The sequence below is a fragment of the Canis lupus genome, chromosome 17, assembly GCF_011100685.1.
Source record: "Canis lupus familiaris isolate Mischka breed German Shepherd chromosome 17, alternate assembly UU_Cfam_GSD_1.0, whole genome shotgun sequence".
In the NCBI taxonomy this organism is placed as follows: Eukaryota; Metazoa; Chordata; class Mammalia; order Carnivora; family Canidae; genus Canis; species Canis lupus.
In genome coordinates, this window is record NC_049238.1 from 49,730,507 (window position 1) to 49,749,074 (window position 18,568).

At 41.3% G+C, this 18,568-nt stretch overlaps 1 protein-coding gene and 1 long non-coding RNA gene across 2 annotated transcripts; one reads left to right on the top strand and one right to left on the bottom strand.

Annotated features, from left to right (window-relative positions):
- Positions 1-4,537: 4,537 nt before the first annotated feature.
- LOC111090659 lies at positions 4,538-8,293 on the top strand. The gene is made up of 3 exons (XR_005372552.1): positions 4,538-4,675; positions 7,645-7,709; positions 7,976-8,293. It is a non-coding gene; the product is annotated as an uncharacterized LOC111090659 (long non-coding RNA).
- Positions 5,668-13,969, bottom strand: C17H2orf78 (chromosome 17 C2orf78 homolog). The gene is made up of 3 exons (XM_038561742.1): positions 12,812-13,969; positions 8,722-9,483; positions 5,668-7,676 (listed from the first exon to the last, which is right to left on the bottom strand). The coding sequence occupies exons 1-3, from the start codon at positions 12,906-12,908 to the stop codon at positions 5,734-5,736; spliced, it is 2,802 nt and encodes a 933-aa protein (XP_038417670.1). The 5' UTR covers positions 12,909-13,969; the 3' UTR covers positions 5,668-5,733.
- Positions 13,970-18,568: the final 4,599 nt, after the last annotated feature.

An 18,568-nucleotide genomic window follows, 5' to 3' on the forward strand; every position in this document is an offset into this window, starting at 1 on the left:
ATGAGCAAAAGGAACCACAGCAGTTGGTCATGTAGGATATAGGGATCAGCAAACTACAGTGTGACCTGACTTTGTCAATGAAGTTTTATTGAGACATAGCCATGCTCATTTTTTCATGTATTTTCTGTGGCTGCTTTCATGCTACAACTACCAAGTACTCTGAGTAGTTGAGACAGAGACCATCTGGCCCACAGAGACAAACATATTTACTGTCTGGCTCTTTATAGATTTTGCTGACCCCTGATGTAGGTAGGACCATATAAGCCATTGTAGGGACATTGGGTTTGACTCAGAAAAATGAGGACCCATGAGAAGGTTTTAACAGAAGAAAGGTGGTATCCGATTTGTGTTTTAAAAGGACCATTACAGTGATTGTGTTGACAAATTTTAGAGAGGCAAGGGTGGGAGCTGAGAAACCAGTTTGGACTGTGTTCACAAGGTACACTGGGGTGCCCCCAAGATACCATGGCAAATTCACCAGCGTGCAGCAAAATATTTAAAATTTTTGAAGGATCCACAGCAATACTGACATCTGTCAGATATCGTGTGAGCTTCCAGCTAGTAGGTGGTTCACAGTTTCAACATTAGGTCATGCTATTTTCCTTTTGGCGCCGCCATATCTTTGTGAAGCTGGGTTTTTGGCAGCACCTGCACTGAAAAGCCAATACTTTTTGAAAATTAATGTGGGGCAGGAAATGAGGCTGGCAGTGTCCAATTTCAGTCCAAGGTTTGAGATGTTGTGCAGTGCCCAACACTCACACAGTCTCCATTATCAAGCAGTTGTGGTTATTTAAGAGTGAAATAAAAATATTTTTTCTTTTCACTTATAGGTATTTTTTTCATATGTCTACTTAGTTGTTGGAGCATTATATTATCGCACAATGTGTTGTGTTACTAGAGCATTTTTCCTGTAGCTACTCTAATGAATCGCCACAACCTGGTGGCTTATAAAAGCAGAAATTTATTTTTTCACATTTCTGGAGGCCAGAAGTCTGAAATCAGTGCCCCTGGGACAAAATTAAGGTATAAGCAGGGCCATACTCCCTCCAGAAGCCCATGGCGAGGATTTGATTCCTTGCTTCGTGCAGCTCTGATGCAAGATTTGCTTCCATGGTCACCTTGCTTTTTCCTCTGCTGTCTGTATCAAATTCCTGCCTTGATCTTATAAAGACACATGTGAAGGGCGCCTGGCTGGCTCAGTTGGTGGGGCATGGGACTCTTGAGCCCCACATTGGACGTAGAGAGTACTTAATAAATAAAGGGACATATATGATTCCTTTTAGGACCCACCTCGCTAAGCTGGGATAACTTTTCCATGTCAAGATCCTTCATTAATCACATATACACCCAAGGATCTTTTTTTTCTAAATAAGGTAGTAATATCTACAGGTTTCAGGGATTAGGACCTGATCTCTTTGGATGGCCTTATGAAGCCTACTGCAGGCATAAATACTTACTACATTTTTGGCACCTAACTACTTAATAAATGGGACTGTTAAGTATTTGTTTGGGCCTATAGGTGAGACACGAACGGCTTGGTGAATATACAAAATTTGGGAACATCTGAGTTAGGAGGCTCTGCCATTAACTCAGGCAGGGAATGACAGGGGCTTGGACTTGAGTGGAAAGGGAGAAAAGTGGTCAGAAGTAGATAAGTTCCGATACAATTTGAAGGTAAGGCAGATGGAATTTGTTAATGTTCTGGATGTGTGGCTGGGAGGGAAAGAAAGTAGTCAGATGACTATGAAGGCTCCTTACACTTTCTCTTTTTCTGGAAAAAGTATTACTATGACCTGAGATGAAGAAAGAGCTGCATAGACCAGATTTTTTGCTGGAGGGGAGGGCAGATTGGCAGTTCCATTCTGTGCATGTTTAGAGAAGTAGATACAAAGAAAAGACAAAAGAGATCTAGTCCTACACAAAGGTGGTGTGGTATTTCTCTCAATTGGATCAAAGGGGGGCCCCAAATGTGGGGCGAGGATGCAGTGGAAGCCGGTGGCCCTGGAGGTGAAAGAATTCACCCATGGCAGAACAAAGGAGATAGGAGTTTATTGAATACACTGCAAGGGAATGGCCCCAGGACAGCAGAGGGGAAGCGGTTTGCAAGGAGACAGTGGGTGGCGCTGTATTTAAAGCAGGAAGGTGAGGAGGGAGGGGATGTTTGGAAGTTTCCCTTTTATGCTAACTGTACCTGGTTGTAAGTAGTCCGTTGGTTAGTTAGGGCCTATGGATATTTTGAGGTGGGTGCCCAATGGGCCCATCTGCATCCAGCCAGGTCATCGTTGTGGGCCTTTTCTACATCCCGTTGGTCTAGCCTGTTTGCCTAAAAAGTGGCCTCTACAGGTAGCATAAGAAAATGAGAATAAGGAGCTGAATAGCATCACCTCAGACAAGGAAAGCAAGTCAGAAAGGACTGGCCCACAAAACATTAAAATTGGAACAGGTCATTTCAAAATAAGCTAAAAGACATCAGAAGACCTAATACAAAAGATGAGAAAGAATATGGGGCCAGAAAGGCAAGGGGAAGTTAATGTCAAATGGCTCGAGTTTCTCTTTGGGGTGATGAAAAAGCTCTGGAAATGGTAAATAGTATTTTGGGTTTTGTTGATCTATTTCTATGAGAAGGTTGGGGAGATTCAAAAACTAGGCTGCTGCCTCAGTCTTTTCTGGAGTCCTGCTCAATTTTTGGACATGATTATTTCAAATGTGCACTACATCATGGATATACTTTTTTAAAAAAAGATTTATTTATTTATTCATAAGAGACACACACAGAGAGAGAGAGACAGAGACACAGGCAGAGGCAGAGGCAGAGGGAGAAGCAGGCTCTTCACAGAAGCACGATGTGGGATCCAATCCCAGATCCTGGGATCACGACCTGAGCCAAAGGCAGGCGCCCAACCGCTGAGCCCCCCTAGGCGTCTCCATCATGAATATACTTAATGCCACTGAATTCTGTACTTAATAGTGGTTAAATGGCCGATTTTGTGTTATGTATATTTTACCATAACAAAAAAATAAGATGGAAGAACAACATAAATCAGAATTAAGTGAGATGATAGAGCTCAGGACAGAATTTAAAATAAAATTTAAAATTTCAGGCATGAAGACTTAAAAAAAAAAAAACATGAGTTAATGACCATTATAACAGATAACGCCTTAAGAGAAACAAACGAGAAAAATAGGAAATTTTTTAAAAATCAAAAGAAGATAAAAACATTCTACAGAAATGGCAAATATAAAAGATTGGCCAAAAAAAAGCCAGGAAAATTCTGAAAAGAGTAATACAAATACATATAAGAATTTAGCATGCTATAAAAGTGACATTACAAATCAGTGGGGCTAATTAGTCAATAGATTGTGATATATACATGTTGAGACATAATTTCTCTGGAAGGATTCACAGTGTGGCAAAAGTAGATGTCTCTAACAGGGCAGGGAAATAGGCAGCTGGGTATTTGTTGAATACTTTTTGTAGCTTGTCCTATCATGTGAATTTATTACCTCTGAAATCTGACCGCCTGAGTTCAAACCCCAGCTTCCCTAATTGCTAGCTCTTATTCTTGGGCAACTTTTTGACAGTCTCCAACCCTATCTCATTATCGTGAAATGGAGTGAATAAACTCGGTAAGTGTAAAATACTGGGAGAAACAACCCAAATGTCCACCAACTGATGATTAAACAAATGTAGAACCATGCAATAGAATATTGCAGTCCTAAAAAGCAACGAGGTAGACACACTACAACACCGATAAACTTTGAAAACACTATTCTAAGTGAAAGAAGTCAGACACAAAGGTCACATATTTTATTATTTCATACAAATGAAACGTCCAGAGAAGGCAAATCCAGACAGAATGAAGATCCGTGGTTGCCAAGGGCTGGAGGGAGAAGGGAATGAGAAGTGACTGCTAAGGGTTAAGGGGGTTTCTTTTTGGGGTGATGAAAATATTAAGGGTTAGATAATGGTAATGGTTGCACAAGCTTGTGTAGGTACTAAATGACACCGAATTTACAGTTTCAAAAAGTGAATTTTGTGATATGCCAACTATATAGCTCAATACAAAATAATTTTTTTAAAAGATCTTATTTATTTATTCATGAGAGACACACAGAGAGAGAGGCAGAGACACAGGCAGAGGGAGAAGCAGGCTCCACGCAGGGAGCCCGATGTAGGACTCGATCCCAGGTCTGCAGGGTCACGCCCTGGACTGAAGGCGGCGCTTAAACCGCTGAGCCACCGGGGCCACCCCCAAAATAATTTTTTAAATGCAAATTACCGGTTTCCCCACTACCACCAGGTGACTTTCCTCGGTCCCCATCTCCCCCCTCCCCCCACTTCATTACCTTTCCGCCCCCGCCTCCTCCTCTCCTCTCCCCCATCCCTCCTCCCTCCAGCTGCCCCACGAGGTCCCAGGGAGAGCGGCTAGACCCCCCCTGGCGCCTGCGTGCTGCAGGTGTTGCGAGCACCATCCAGCGTCCTCGTGCGCCCACCGCTCTTACCTTGCGAGGAGGGACCCTTCCAGCGGATTTTTCTCGAGCGTTTCGGTTGGTCGCGTTTAGAGGACGTCCATGGAGGTCGACCTGGCAGGCCCCCTCAAGTTAACGTTTAGGTCCCTTCAGAAGTTTGATCGTGACCACCGGTAACCTCCGGTCGCTGTGCTCTGAAAGCCAGGTTGGCCGCGCATGGAAATCCTGAAGGCTTTGGAGGCATCTAGGCCTCAAACCGAAGCCTCCTTCCTCTGTGGGCAGTGCGATCTAAGCCCATTGCGGAGTCTCACTAGTAAAGTGGCACATGGTACTAGTCTTGCCTGTTGTTCTAACTGAAGCAGTGCATTCGCGGGCCTGGTGCATTGGTGTTTAGTAAACGGTGATTACTAAACGGAGGGCCTCTGGATGATGGCCCTCCTCCTGCAGCAGTGCACTTGGCTAGGCTCCTGGTATCAGCTGCCCCCAGGATAACTGGGAGCCCTTGCCATCCATTTGGTACACTCCCCTGTGATTTGTACTTAACCTTGCCCAGCTACAGTCATACATGAACGGATAAGGCAACCCAAACCTTTTGGAGGTGTGTCTTGAGTCTCTTGTTTTCTAAAATACCTATCTGGTGGACATGGGACATAAGGCCAGCCTCCACTAGAGGCTTCACATTTTTCCTAGTCCGCCAAGACTCATCTTCTATCATTTTTTATTCTTTTCAAAATGTATCCTTTTAGTCCTAACCTCAGACCCTGATTCTGCCATTTCCCCCACTCCTGCTTTTTATAAAAAGCTATAAAAATCTCTCCCCTTTTGGCCTTCTTAGGCCTGAACCAAGTTACTTCCTCTTTTCTTATCCTTCTCCCTCATTCTCCCATCCAATTCTTTCTCACACAGCCTTTGATCCTGATCCCCACCAAAGAAAAACCACAGTTAACAGCATCTCAGAACTCAAAAGGATTCTTTATTTCTTATCAATTATATTATGTTTTATTAAGTTTTAAAATATATCCAAATAAATTTATATCTATAATATGAATAAATATTATCTATAATAATATGAATTTATATCTATAATATGAATAAATATTATCTATAATAATATGAATTTATATCTATAATATGAATAAATATTATCTATAATAATATGAATTTATATCTAAAATACGAATAAATATTATCTATAATAATATGAATTTATATCTATCTATAATATGAATAAACCCCTCTGGGTACCAACACTCCTAGTAGCCCTTATATTGCATAGCCATAGTATTGAGAAATTTCCATTTCTTTTTCCCTCTCAATGAAAAATTGCATTTTCCCCAAAGAAGTGTATTTGGCAGCATTCTCGCGCTCTAGCTGCGCCTGCCTCTTCATGGCCTCCCGCTCTGGCCTCTGCTCTTCTGTGATGGGCTTTGACATCACTGGCTCAGGAACATTGGGTTTCCTCCATGGAATTGGTTGCAAGCTGAAGTCTTCGAGTAGAAATTGGTTTTGAGGTTTGGGTGGAGACTGGAGCTTGGTCACAGCAGTGGGAATGGGCTCCCGCTGGAGAGAAGTGGAAGATGATGTTTTGTAGGGTGCAGGCCTAGAGACAGCAGATTGCGGGACACTAGGCCGGATAGGGTTGGTCAAACCTGGTCGTGTGGGATTGGTTGAAATTGGCCGTGTGGGATTGGTTGAAATTGGCCGAGCAGGCCTGGCAGGACCTGTCAAGGAGGCAGGAGTCGGCCGGGATAGGTTGGCTGCAGCAGGTTGAGCTGAGCTGGTAGAACCAGGCCTGGCAGGGTGAGCCGCAGCAGAACGATGTGAGGCCAGAGACTGTGGCCTCCGTGGAACAGGTCGAGGTCGAGGCTTCTCGAAGATTGGAAAAGGCAAAGGCACCAACTTGACCTTCCCAGGGGGTGGCAGCTCATACTGGGATGGAGATGAACACTCTTCGTCAGCACCCCTGTCTGGTTTCTGGGCTTTGATTTGATTTTTCTCAGGACCTTTACCTTCACGTGTAGTATTAAGCCATGGTTTGATAGCTGGGGATGGCCGGGCATCTTTTGGGTTGCTGGAGCTTACCAGGGCCCGGGAGGAAGACAGTCCAGTTTTCTTATCACTCTTCTTCCCCAGTGCATGAAAAACCTGCACAGACTCCAACATGTGCATGCCTAGACAGCTTCGAGGCTTCTTAAAGGTCTCTTGACTAAGCTCGGGTTGATTTTTCTTCCGCTTCATCTTGGGAATGGTTGGCTTCTCTTCTGCCTTGATTTTGTTCCCTGACTGCTTACTTTCTTCAGCTTTCTTGGGGTTGTTTTCTCTGGTCCTTTTGGTCTTTTCCTGCCCATGGCTCTTAGCTTTACTGGTCCTGCTGGATGCAGCTTTCTGAGATTTGCTGTTGGAATGCTTGGCCGTGTTCACTGGAGCCCTGTCACTGTCTACAGCATCGCAAATAACCACATCTCCCCCTAACAGGCACTCTGAGTTTTTTGCCTGGATTTTGGCCTTGGGAGCACCATTGATAGGCTCGGTGGCTTTATGTTTGTTCTTCCTGACTTGATCAGAGGGAGCCTTTATGACACTTGACTTTTCTTGCACCTGGTTCAACTTGATGACTCTGGTATCTTTGGCTTTGATCGCCTTGGCACCTTTGGATTTATCAAGGTCTTTCAAGGAATTAAAGAGCTGGGGAAGATGAATGTCCCTCACCAGTGTAGCTACATCTGCAAAACCACCACTAGATTCAATCCCATTTTCAAGGATCCCTTGGTTCTCAAGACTCGGGCCATTTTTTCCCAGATCGGTGTCTTCAGAACCAGGCTGTTCCTCCTGACCAGGAGGGTCAATGGAGGCCAAGAGGTGGTGAATATCAGGAATTTCTAAAGGAAGTAGTGGAGGATCTTGGTTTTCTATCGGGATCTGGTAGGCATCCAGAGGCTTTGAAAGCTTGGTTTTAATATCATCCAAATTCTTATTCTCTGTTTGTTTCTGGCTGGGAGCTGGAGGCAGTACCAGGACATTACTAGAACTTTGGACTGGAGCTATCATAGAGATGTCTCCAAGTTCAGGTGGTGGGTTACTTTCAAGCATCTGGATATTTCTGCTACTGCAGGACTTGGGGAATTCTGGAGTTTGTGGCAGACAAAATGCCTGACTTGGAGGTTGCAATCCTAGGGACGTCTCCATCCCGAGGGAGGTCTCCATCACTACAAAGGAATCAAGGAAAAAGTCATTTCCTGGTAAGTGAGATGCTCCCCCTAGAAACTAACACAGAAATCATGCACCTTCTAGCAATGGGCAAGGCAGTTCTCCCAGATCTTCTTAGGAGATGGGAGGTGACTTCTAACTCTTACTGGTGATCATTCGATGTCATTGATGTTTGATTTTCTTTGTATTTTATAGGGTTGTTATGTCAGGTAAAAGTGATTTTTTTAATATTATGAAATGTTTAACAAAGCCTAGCATTCTCATATAGGGTCACTTCAAGTCTCTCTACTTTCTTTAGAGAATAAGAATACTTGACATCATGGACTAGGAGAGGGAGTGGAGCTCTTCCTGATAAAATATGTAAGTGAGGATAAATTCTTAGCCCGCTTGCTTTGGACAGGATCTCAGAACACAGGGTCTTAAATCTTGGTGTAGATTAAGGAAGTGAGGGAAAGTTAAACAGGCATCATCACAATAAGAGTTTCAAAATGCTTTCCAAAGACCCTGAAGCAATAGCTCAGGGAAGGGAGTTCACTACAGTGTGATAGTACACGGAAGGTGATCGGCTACAGCAGTGCAAAATGTGGTAGCCCTTGGTATGTTCTTGGGGTTCTTCGACCTATAGCATAGATAGCCATTACAGTGTGCCCAACTCACACCTCTACTAAGTGTTTTTATTTTTTATTTTTTTAAATTTATTTTATTTATTTATGATAGGCACACAGTGAGAGAGAGAGGCAGAGACACAGGCAGAGGGAGAAGCAGGCTCCATGCACCGGGAGCCTGACGTGGGATTCGATCCCGGGTCTCCAGGATCACGCCCTGGGCCAAAGGCAGGCGCTAAACCGCTGCGCCACCCAGGGATCCCTACTAAGTGTTTTTAAATAGAATCTAAAAGTGGAGAGCACTGAGCGAGGGTAGTGGTTATTAAAATCTCAGGACTTAGATTCTGCCTGTCTGTGGACTCAGTACTTCTCAGCTCCAGATCTGACCTGATTTTTGAATGCTGACCTTATTTCTCTCCCTCTTTCTATTTCTACTCACCTTGAAAACTTGTTTCTGTGATGGGTTGAGCTGACACAGAGTAGTATATTCCAGAATCAGAGGCTGGTGGTAGAACATTTGTGGGCTGAACCTCCTTGAGTACCATCACCATTTCTGGTTGAGGGGCAGAGGCCCTACTTCCCGTGTAGGACACAGAGCCATAGGATTGCAGACAGGGGCCAAGTTCTCCAGACAGTAGAGGCCCCAGTGTGCCTTGATTATAGTAGTATACCTGGCTTCCTTCCTGATAGGGAAGTGATAGGCTGTGTCCCTGATTTGGAATCTGAGATGGTGTTCCCTGAACAAGGCTGGCAGAAAGTGATGGATACAGAGGAACCATGTTATTGGCCTCTGAAGTTTTGTCATACTGGGCTGCCATAGACATGGAAGAAACACTTGTGTCCTGGTTAATGATAGTCACAGTGAGGTCTCTGACTAAAGATGACTTCTTTTTAGTGCTTCCCATGACATCCCACCGAAAAATACCAGGATAGGAAGCAGCTGATGTGGAGCTCTGGCTCTGCCCAGTAACTCCAGACAACGTAGTTGTACCGGAATGTTGGTAGAGGTAGGCACTACCCATGAGTGGCTGGAAAGAACAACCAGAAGCTGATGGCAGTAGCCATGCCGAACTGACAGCTGGAGCAGACACTCTGGAGAAGCTGCAGACACTTCCTGTTAGGGAAGCTGTATTGCTCACCACAGGGAGAGACAGCTGCAGAGAGTTTGGAGTTCCAAGTAAAGATGGATTTTGGAAATTTTCTGTAGGGAACAAGAGGGTGATGAAATATCAGGGAGATGGATCAATTCTCACTATGTTTAAGGAACAGGATTATCTTAAAGTTGTTGCTACCAGGAAGCCTCTGATACCAACACTTGCTGAGATACCAAAACTCAAACAGGGTGATTAAGTGCTGAAGCAGTCTGGTCGGTACTCTTCTATAGTAACTATTTTATTTGTATAACCATTTTATTTGTGCATTTCATGCTATTACCTAGAGTTCACATACCACTCAGTCCAGTTGGTAAATTTAAAGGGTCCCCACTCTTGGGTCACCTGGCTGGCTCAGTCAGAGGGGCATGTGACTTTTGATCTCAGGGTTGTGAATTTGAACCCCATGTTGGGTACAGAGACTACTTGAAAATAAAAGTTTTAAAGGAAAAAGGGGTCATTCTTATCTTTTTAAACCTGGTTTCTGATCTTACCTGAAAATGACTGAAAGTTTCTCAAGAAATGCTCTTTTTTTTTTTTTTTAAGATTTATTTACTCATTTGACAGGGAGAAAGAGCACAAACAGGAGGAATGGCAGACAAAGGGAGAGGGAGAAGCAAGGAGCCCGATGTGGGGCTTGATGCCGGGGCAGATCTCAGGCCCCAGGATCATGACCTGAGCTGAAGGCAGATGCCCAACCGACTGAGTCATCCAGGCACCACCCAAGAAGTGCTTTTGAGAGAAAAAATGTATTTAAACTCTCTTTCAGCCTAAGATTACTCATATATAAAGTGGTTATAATAATAATAACAATAACGGAAATAATTCTTACATGAATAAAAGTGATACATTACACTTTTTATTTTTTTATTTTTTTTGAAACATTACGCTTTTTATATTGAAGGAAGACATGTTCTTGAAATGACAGAAAAATCATGAAAAACATAAAACTAAGAAAAAATATATAGATATTAATGAAAACTGGGATATGTAGCAAGCATCAAAGCATAATAAGTTCACTAATAAATGAAGTTCTCTATCATACACGCAAGATGCTGGAAGTGAATATTGCCTATCCTATTTTGCTGAATACTACTAACCAAAACACAGCCCACAACAGAAGGTGACTTTGAATGAATTCCTAGCCAGTACATACAGAAAGAGAAGATAAAACAGTAAAAATTGTCTAACAAGCAGCAAATGATATAAATTTGCATATATAAGTAGTCACAATTTTTGTAGACAAATATTTCAATAATATCTGGTACAGAGCAGAGAGGAAAATAGTATGCATAAAAAGGAATTCCATTATTGTGTTCATTCACATTTTTCTGAATATTACCCAGCAAGTAACAGATACTAAGTCTAGTAGAAATGTATATTTCAACTGAACTCTACCTCTGAAACTAATAATATACTATATGTTAATTAATTGAATTTAAATAAAAAATAAATAAGATCAGAAGAAAACAATGAAAAAATATATTTAATATAATTATATAATAAAAGAGAGAACACTTAAAAAGCATCACAGAGGTTTTTATATTCTATCCAAAAATATATTTTAATCATCTTCAACATCCAAGAAAATGTCACCCCCAAAGTCTAAATTAAAGCCATCATCACTAAAATCAAATAAAAAAAATAATGTAGGAAACCCAAAGGACTCCACAAAATTGTCTTTGATAAATGTGGAATTAGAGATGTGGAGCTTGACTTTTTCTTTTCTTCTTAGATCACTAACTAAGATCTAAAAACAGATGTGTTCCCTCTGTGTTGGGAAGAAAATAACTGTAGAGATGAAAAGTAGTCTTGACTCAGAATCTATTGATCACAGAAAGGAATTAGTCGTTAGGATTCAATCTAGGAGATGCCTTTTTTAAACAAACTTGGTCTTATTTTTAATAGGCAAAACATCTACAGAGCTTAAAAATCAGAAATATAACTGAAAATTCTGTTTCTTTCAGCCCCCTAGATAGCCACTTTTATTTTATTTTATTTTATTTTAAGATTTTTATTTATTCATGAGAGACAGAGAGGCAGAGACACAGACAGAGAGAGAAGCAGGCTCCCCGTAAGAAGCCAGATGTGGGACTTGATCCCGGGACTCTGGGATCACACCCTGAGCCAAAGGCAGACGCTCAACCGCTGAACCACCCAGGTGTCCCAGATAGCCACTTTTATTAGTTGCTTGTTGATAATAAGCATCATTTCTAAAGTATATTTTTAAAATGTTTACATTTTAAGCAATTAACTGCCACCTGCATTCAGAGAGGCAATACATAAACCCAAACAACTGAGTATGGCTTTTTTGTAAGCTGTTTTTCCCTGCGATGCCCTACTCTGGCCTTCCTTTCCTGACTACTCTATTAATGGAAGTGTTTGCTAAAATCATCTTTGTTTTGTCCTGCTCTAAGCAGATTTCATTTTATGCTCTTCCTGCTTTTATTTAAAATCTTTGGTTCCCTTCCATATTCCATCCTAAACTACCTCTTTTTTTTTCTTGAGAGCTCCTCTGTGCTTTTCCTCAACATTCTTTTTTTTTAGATTTATTTATTTATTTTAGAGAGAGGGGAGAGAGAGAGAGAGGAAGAGAGAGAGAGAGAGAGAAGCAGACTCCCCACTGATCAACCTGGGAGCCTGATGCTGGGGTTGATCTCACAAGATCATGACCTGAGCCAAAGGCAGACATAGATGCTTAACTGCTCAACCTCAACTGACGATGATGGCGGAGCCACCCAGATGCCCCGCTTCCCCTTCATTCTTATATTTTCTCCTCCCCCTTGGTTTCAGTTGGCCTGTGCTGAGGGAAACAATCCTGAATATCCTTACCTTTGAAGACTTGCCTCCCTCAAACTCATTCTTCTTCATCCTCTTTCCCTCTTTTCCCTTTTCGACTACATAAGGTAGAAACTTCAAATCATGCCACTATAACTTTCTGAACAGTACTGAATTTAAAATACTACAGTTGAAATATTAGTGGAGGGACCATTAGAGATGAAACATCTTGGTAAATATTGCTACTTTTCTATATAACCTAGGTTTTCTCTCTTTCTGTCGAGACACTCTCACGAAGTCTCTGATTTCATTTTCTCCATGGGTGCCCTTTAACACTCAATATTAGAAAAGAAAGGGACCAGAGAGAGCAACCCATCTAACACCCTAAAGTAACAGGTGAAGAAAAAACAGATTTTGTGAGTGAATGACTTGTCCAAAGTCACACAGCTAGTAAATGACAAAGTCAAAACTGAAATTGAGGACTCTGGAGTTTTAGTTCAATACTTCCCCCCATTATTCCATGCTATTTTGAATGTACTACTAAATTTAGGGCAAAAAAAAAAAATCCAGTAAAAAACTTTTAAAAGTTTATTTCCTTACCGGACATGGTTAGAGAAGAAGAAACATCCACTGCAGATACAAGGGGCAAGGAGCCGATACTAGAGGGTATTGGAGCAGCTGAAACCAAAGACTGCATGTGTCCAGTACGAAGGTCACTGGTTACTGGTCACTTGCGATGATCCAAATTTATTTACTGACAACTCCAGGGAAACCCCAAGATTCTACCAGGTGGTGGTAGTTTGGTGGGAGAATGATGTCACAAAGCAGGCAGTTTAAAGGTCTGAGGGAGCCAATGGGGAGGTCACATTCCCAATAAGTAGCCGGGATTGGGTGGAAGGAGTGGTAGGAGAGCTAAAACAACACCTCAGTGGCACCTAAGCCTTCAAGATAGATGTGAGAGTTTCATTTTCCCCAGACTCTTATGTTAGGGAAATCATCTCAATGTTTCTCAAAGATGTTCATGAATACAACTAACTAATAGTTATTTATATTCTATATATTTTATCTCATGTAGTCTACATTTATGATTATAAATGTTAATTAATAAAAGTTAACATCCTTACAGACAAAAGACACAAACAACTAGGTTGAAAAACTACAGGTGTTCTGAAATAATATTGGTCTGATTAATGAACTTACTGTAGCTTTTAAGAAGTAAAGGATGGGATTAAAGACCTCTTTTTGTAACTTGGTTAAAGAATAGGGTGAAGTTCACTGAGTGCACTTCATGGGGAATAATGTGGTACAGGCTCTTCTCTTGCAGTTTCTTCTCATTGAATCCTCACTTTCTTGGGCTGGGACGAGCTGGGCTAGGCTGGGCCTGGCCAAGTTGGGCTTGGATCTCTCTTCTCCTCTCATTCATCATGGGCATTGTTTCTGGAACTAGCCTTGATCTGCAATCTTACAGTTGTGGGTGTTACTTCTGATCAACTTCCAGCAGCAGGCGTCTTCTTTTCAGTGCCTGATGCTTTGCAAAATGAATTGTGCCCATTAGAAGCAAATACCAGAGAGCTGGATGACACAGCTGATCGCAGACCTTTCCTTTTCCAGCACTTGGTTGCAATTCTTCTGCCCATAATTTGCTACCTCTGGCTCTTTGGGCCATACAGGCATCCTGCCATCCTGTTCTTTTATGGGTAAGAGGCATTAATGGCATCTGGGATACTTTCCCCTTTTCCTTCTCACTTAAGTGTATCCAGTGTGGCAGTTACTGTAGCCTCCTCCCCCCTTGCAAACAGCCACTGTAGAACCTTGGGCCTCTAGGATTCTCTGCCTGCCATGCTTGGGTGCAAGATCAGGCAAAATGAAGAAGAGAAGAGTTAGAGAAAGAAGAGGACATTCATTGAGAATAGGGAACATGCAGAATGAAAGAGTACAGGAAAAACAAGATGTGGATTTTTGGTTTCTGTGAGAAATAAGTTGACACATTTTGGCTTCATTTTGTATTAATAGAACATACAGGGACGCCTGGGTGGCTCAGTGGTTTGCTGCCTGAGCAAATCTGCCCTTTGGCCCGGGGCATGATCCTGGAGTCCCATGATGGAGTCCCACATCAGGCTCCCTGCATGGAGTCTGCTTCTCCCTCTGCCTATGTCTCTGCCTCTCTCTTTTTCTGTGTCTCTCATGAATAATAAATAAAATATTTTAAAAAGAGCATACAATTATATATATTCACATACATGTAAATTTATATTAATAGATTAATATAACATTTACATAACATATTAATTCCTCTATAACATTGATTATAATATAATAACATATAGTTACATAATTAGTATTTAATATCTTATAGCCATTAAATTATTTATTTATGCAGCTAGATAGTGCAGCAATGGCCATGAACTCTGTACACTAAAGAGAATATATATTTTTTCAGTTTGGGGGGTCATATTACCTCATTTACATCATTTATTGTATGTTCATAGAATATAGGTTGTTTTTAAATGCTCCATTATCTTCTACATTTTTCCCTTGTGTTTTTAAAAAGATTTTATTTATTTATTCATGAGAGACACACAGAGAGAGGCAGAGACATAGGCAGAGGGAGCAGCAGGCTCCCTGTAAGGAGCCCGATGCAGGACTTGATCCCAGAAACCTGGGATCACAACCTGAGCCACAGGCAGATTCTCTCTCTCTCTCTCTCTCTTTTTAAGATTTTATGTATGTATTAATGAGAGACACACGGAGAGAGAAAGGCAGAGACACAGGCAGAGGGAGAAGCAGTCTCCACACAGGGAGCCTTCTGTGGGACTCGATACCAGGACCCTGGGATCATGCCCTGAGCCAAAGGCAGATTCTCAACCACTGAGCCACCCAGGCATCCCTTCCCTTGTATTTTTAAGGAATCCAGCATTTGAGACATATTGTGTTTTCCTCTTGATGATTGTTTATTTTGAAGCATCATGAACTAATGTGACTTGATGGATTTTGTGGAGACACTTTAGAAAGGGTGCATGAGAAAGGCACCATGGCAAGTTACACTGTGCCCCGGAGCATAAGGAAGATGCCTATAGTCAGTCCCTCCCGGCCTGGATTGCTTCTTGTGACTGATAAAGTGCGTTAGGGCTGAGCTGCTCATGATTTTTAGGTGATGTAAGCTGGTTTAGGGGAGGAAATCTATGGATCCAGTCATCTTCCTCAATGATAGGCTTGTAGGAGAGCCTAGATCAATCTACCCGTGAACTTTTCTGGTGCTAAAATTAGGAGGTGTGTGATAAAAGACGCCGAGAGCCCACAAGAAGATAGCTTACAGATGGGACCTCCAGAGAGACATACTTCACCTATAAGCCTACTTTTCCTATTATGAGATATGAGTTTGTTCAGTGATAGGGGTGATGCTTATCTGAGAAGAAATTGTGAAAGGTGTTGCAGCATAGAGACATGGCTTAAGCTTATAACCTTTTTTCAAGATTTTCCCCTCTCAGAGTCATACCTCAGATAGCCTAGTTCAATGATATCAGTATACAATGTGAGGCTAACAGTCCGTAGAAAGTATCAGCAAGCCAGATCAGTGTCTCTTTCCTCTATGTTCCTATGGAGATCAAGGGACTCCATAGCTCCTACATTTAGGGTGGGTGGTGTAAGATTGAGAGAAAGTGTAGTAACATAAATTCTGGTAGCAGTGAAATATTTACATGTTAAAATATTCAGTGCTAACATTCAGTTCTATTTAGGCAGACCCTTAGTTAGGCCTTTCCTGGTTCCCTCTATTTCCTCTCCAGAGTTCCCGCCATTTAACTTTAGCCTGAAAGCTCAGCATCATCCTAACTTCTAGAAGACTCTTTAAAAAAAAAAAAGATTTTATTTATTCAAGAAACTGAGAGAGGGGAAGAGACACAGGCAGAGGGAGAAACGGGCAGAGGGAGGAGCAGGCTCCATGCCAGAAGCCCGACGCGGGACTTGATCCCGGGTCTCCAGGCGGCACCAAACTGCTGAGCCACCCGGGCTGCCCTCTAGAAGACTCTTAAACAGAGAAGGAATAACCTAAACAGCTTAGTCCAACACTTTGGAACTTAGCAGCAAGCCCTATTCTGACCTAAAGTCTTATTTTTATGGTTAGGGTACCATCTTATCCTATATGTATTTTTTTAAGATTTTATTTTTAAGTAATCTCTATACCCAATGTGGGGTTCGAAACTGTAACCCTGAGATCAAGAGTTGTGTGCTATAACAGCTGAGCCAGCCAGGCACTCCCATCTTGTTCTCCAGACCCACTTCCTGCATTTTGCACACATTCAGATCAATGGGAACTACAATATATGTAACTATCCAGTCTATCTTAGCAGGCTCTCTCTTACTTGCCCTTTTGTCAGTTTGTGGTTTAATTAAAGACCAGAGTTTCTCAAAACCCTAAGGTTAGTTATTTTTGTTTGTTTGTTTTTTCTAAGATCTAAATACCTAGAGCCCTACCATATACAGATAAATTTTGTTAGTGTCAACTACTTAGCTGTTTGGTGGTCCAAATATCCCTTGATCCCATATTTTCCATTTCAGTGTACTACATATCTATAAAGGCATTCTTTTATCTCATGTTGGACTCACTCCCATCCTAAGGCCTACTCTTTTCTAGTTCCCATATTTTCCGAAAACCTTATTATGCCTAGGTCTGGATTTTCTTGTATCAACTATAACTGAGCTTGTTGTGTCTTTTAGCAAACTGAGAGTCCAAGACCAATGTACCTTTTTTAGTTTCTGATACATTTATGTCACATTTTATATATTGTCATATTCATAGATATATGTACCATTCATACGTTTTGGCTGCTACATGCCTATTGAAATTTTTTCAGAAATTCCAAAAGAGTAGTCTATAATTAAGCACCAAATTTGAATGTACCAAATTGTAAGCTTGCAAATGTGCTGTGGGATCTTATATATTTTCTTTTTCCAAATAGCAATGTAATAATATTGACCTGTTTTAAATAATGTGTAAGTTTTCAGAATTGTAAATGCTTGTGGGTTTAAACTTGGTTAGAATCTGACTGTCCCAGAAATGTCAAAGCTAGTCATCTTTTTACCCATTCATTTGATAATTTATTTAATAACTCTGATCTTTCTGAATCTCAGTGTATTCAGATCTCAAATGGTTGTAAAGACCAACAATTTATATACTTACAGAAATTAGAAACTAAAAAATACAAATCACAAAAAAATAGGTATTATCACCTGGAATTCAGTACTCTATTCTGCCTTCAGACCTACTGTAGGACATGTTGGTCCTTTGCTATTCCACAGATAGCAAAAACTCAGTTTTTCTAACAGGTACAGATCCCTATGCCACACACTGTGTGGAAATCTTAGATGTGAGCTTCTACTCTCTCTCTCTCAGTCATTTTTTTTTCTAAGAACTAAATACCTACTGTCAACCTCTGGTGTGATACCTGGTACATGATAAGAATCCAATAAAAGTTTCACTGTGAGTGGGAGTGCAGGTTGATACAATACTTTTGGAGGGTAACAGTATCTTTCAAAATTTTAAGTCTACATATCCTTCATTCCAGCAATTCTACTTCTAGGGATTTAGATATAGACATAAACATATTTCAGGGCAGTCACATTGCAGCCTGTCTGCAACAGAGAACAAAAGCCTGAAAACAACTAGAAGTCCATCAATATTGGACCGGTTATATAGATTGTTTTCTATAATCTTTTTTTTAAAGGTTTACTTATTTATTTATTCATGATAGACACACAGAGAGAGAGGCAGAGACACAGGCAGAGGGAGAAGCAGGCTCCATGCTGGGAGCCCGACGCGGGACTCCATCCCGGGACTCCAGGATTGCGCCCTGGGCCAAAGGCAGGTGCCAAACCGCTGAGCCACCCAGGGATCCCCTGTTTTCTATAATCAATGAAACATTATGCACTCCAGGCATTAAAAAGAATAGAGCGGATGTATGCATAAATTGACTAGGAAAATCAGTATCCAAGATAGATTGTAGGATACATATACTCTACCGTTTTGTATAAAAGAGAAGATAACTATATATGTACAAATATTTATATATAAACAATAAGTCTTTCTCTTACACCATACACAAAGATAAACTCAAAATGGATGAAAGATCTAAATGCAAGACAAGAATCCATCAAAATCCTAGAGGAGAACACCATTTAACACCAACCATAAAGTTGGCCACAGCAACTTCTTGCAAGATACATCTATGAAGGCAAGGGAAACAAAAGCAAAAATGAATTATTGGGACTTCATCCCAATAAAAAGCTTCTGCACAGCAAAAGAAACAGTCAACAAAACTAAAAAACAACCTACAGAATGGGAGAAGATATTTGCAAATG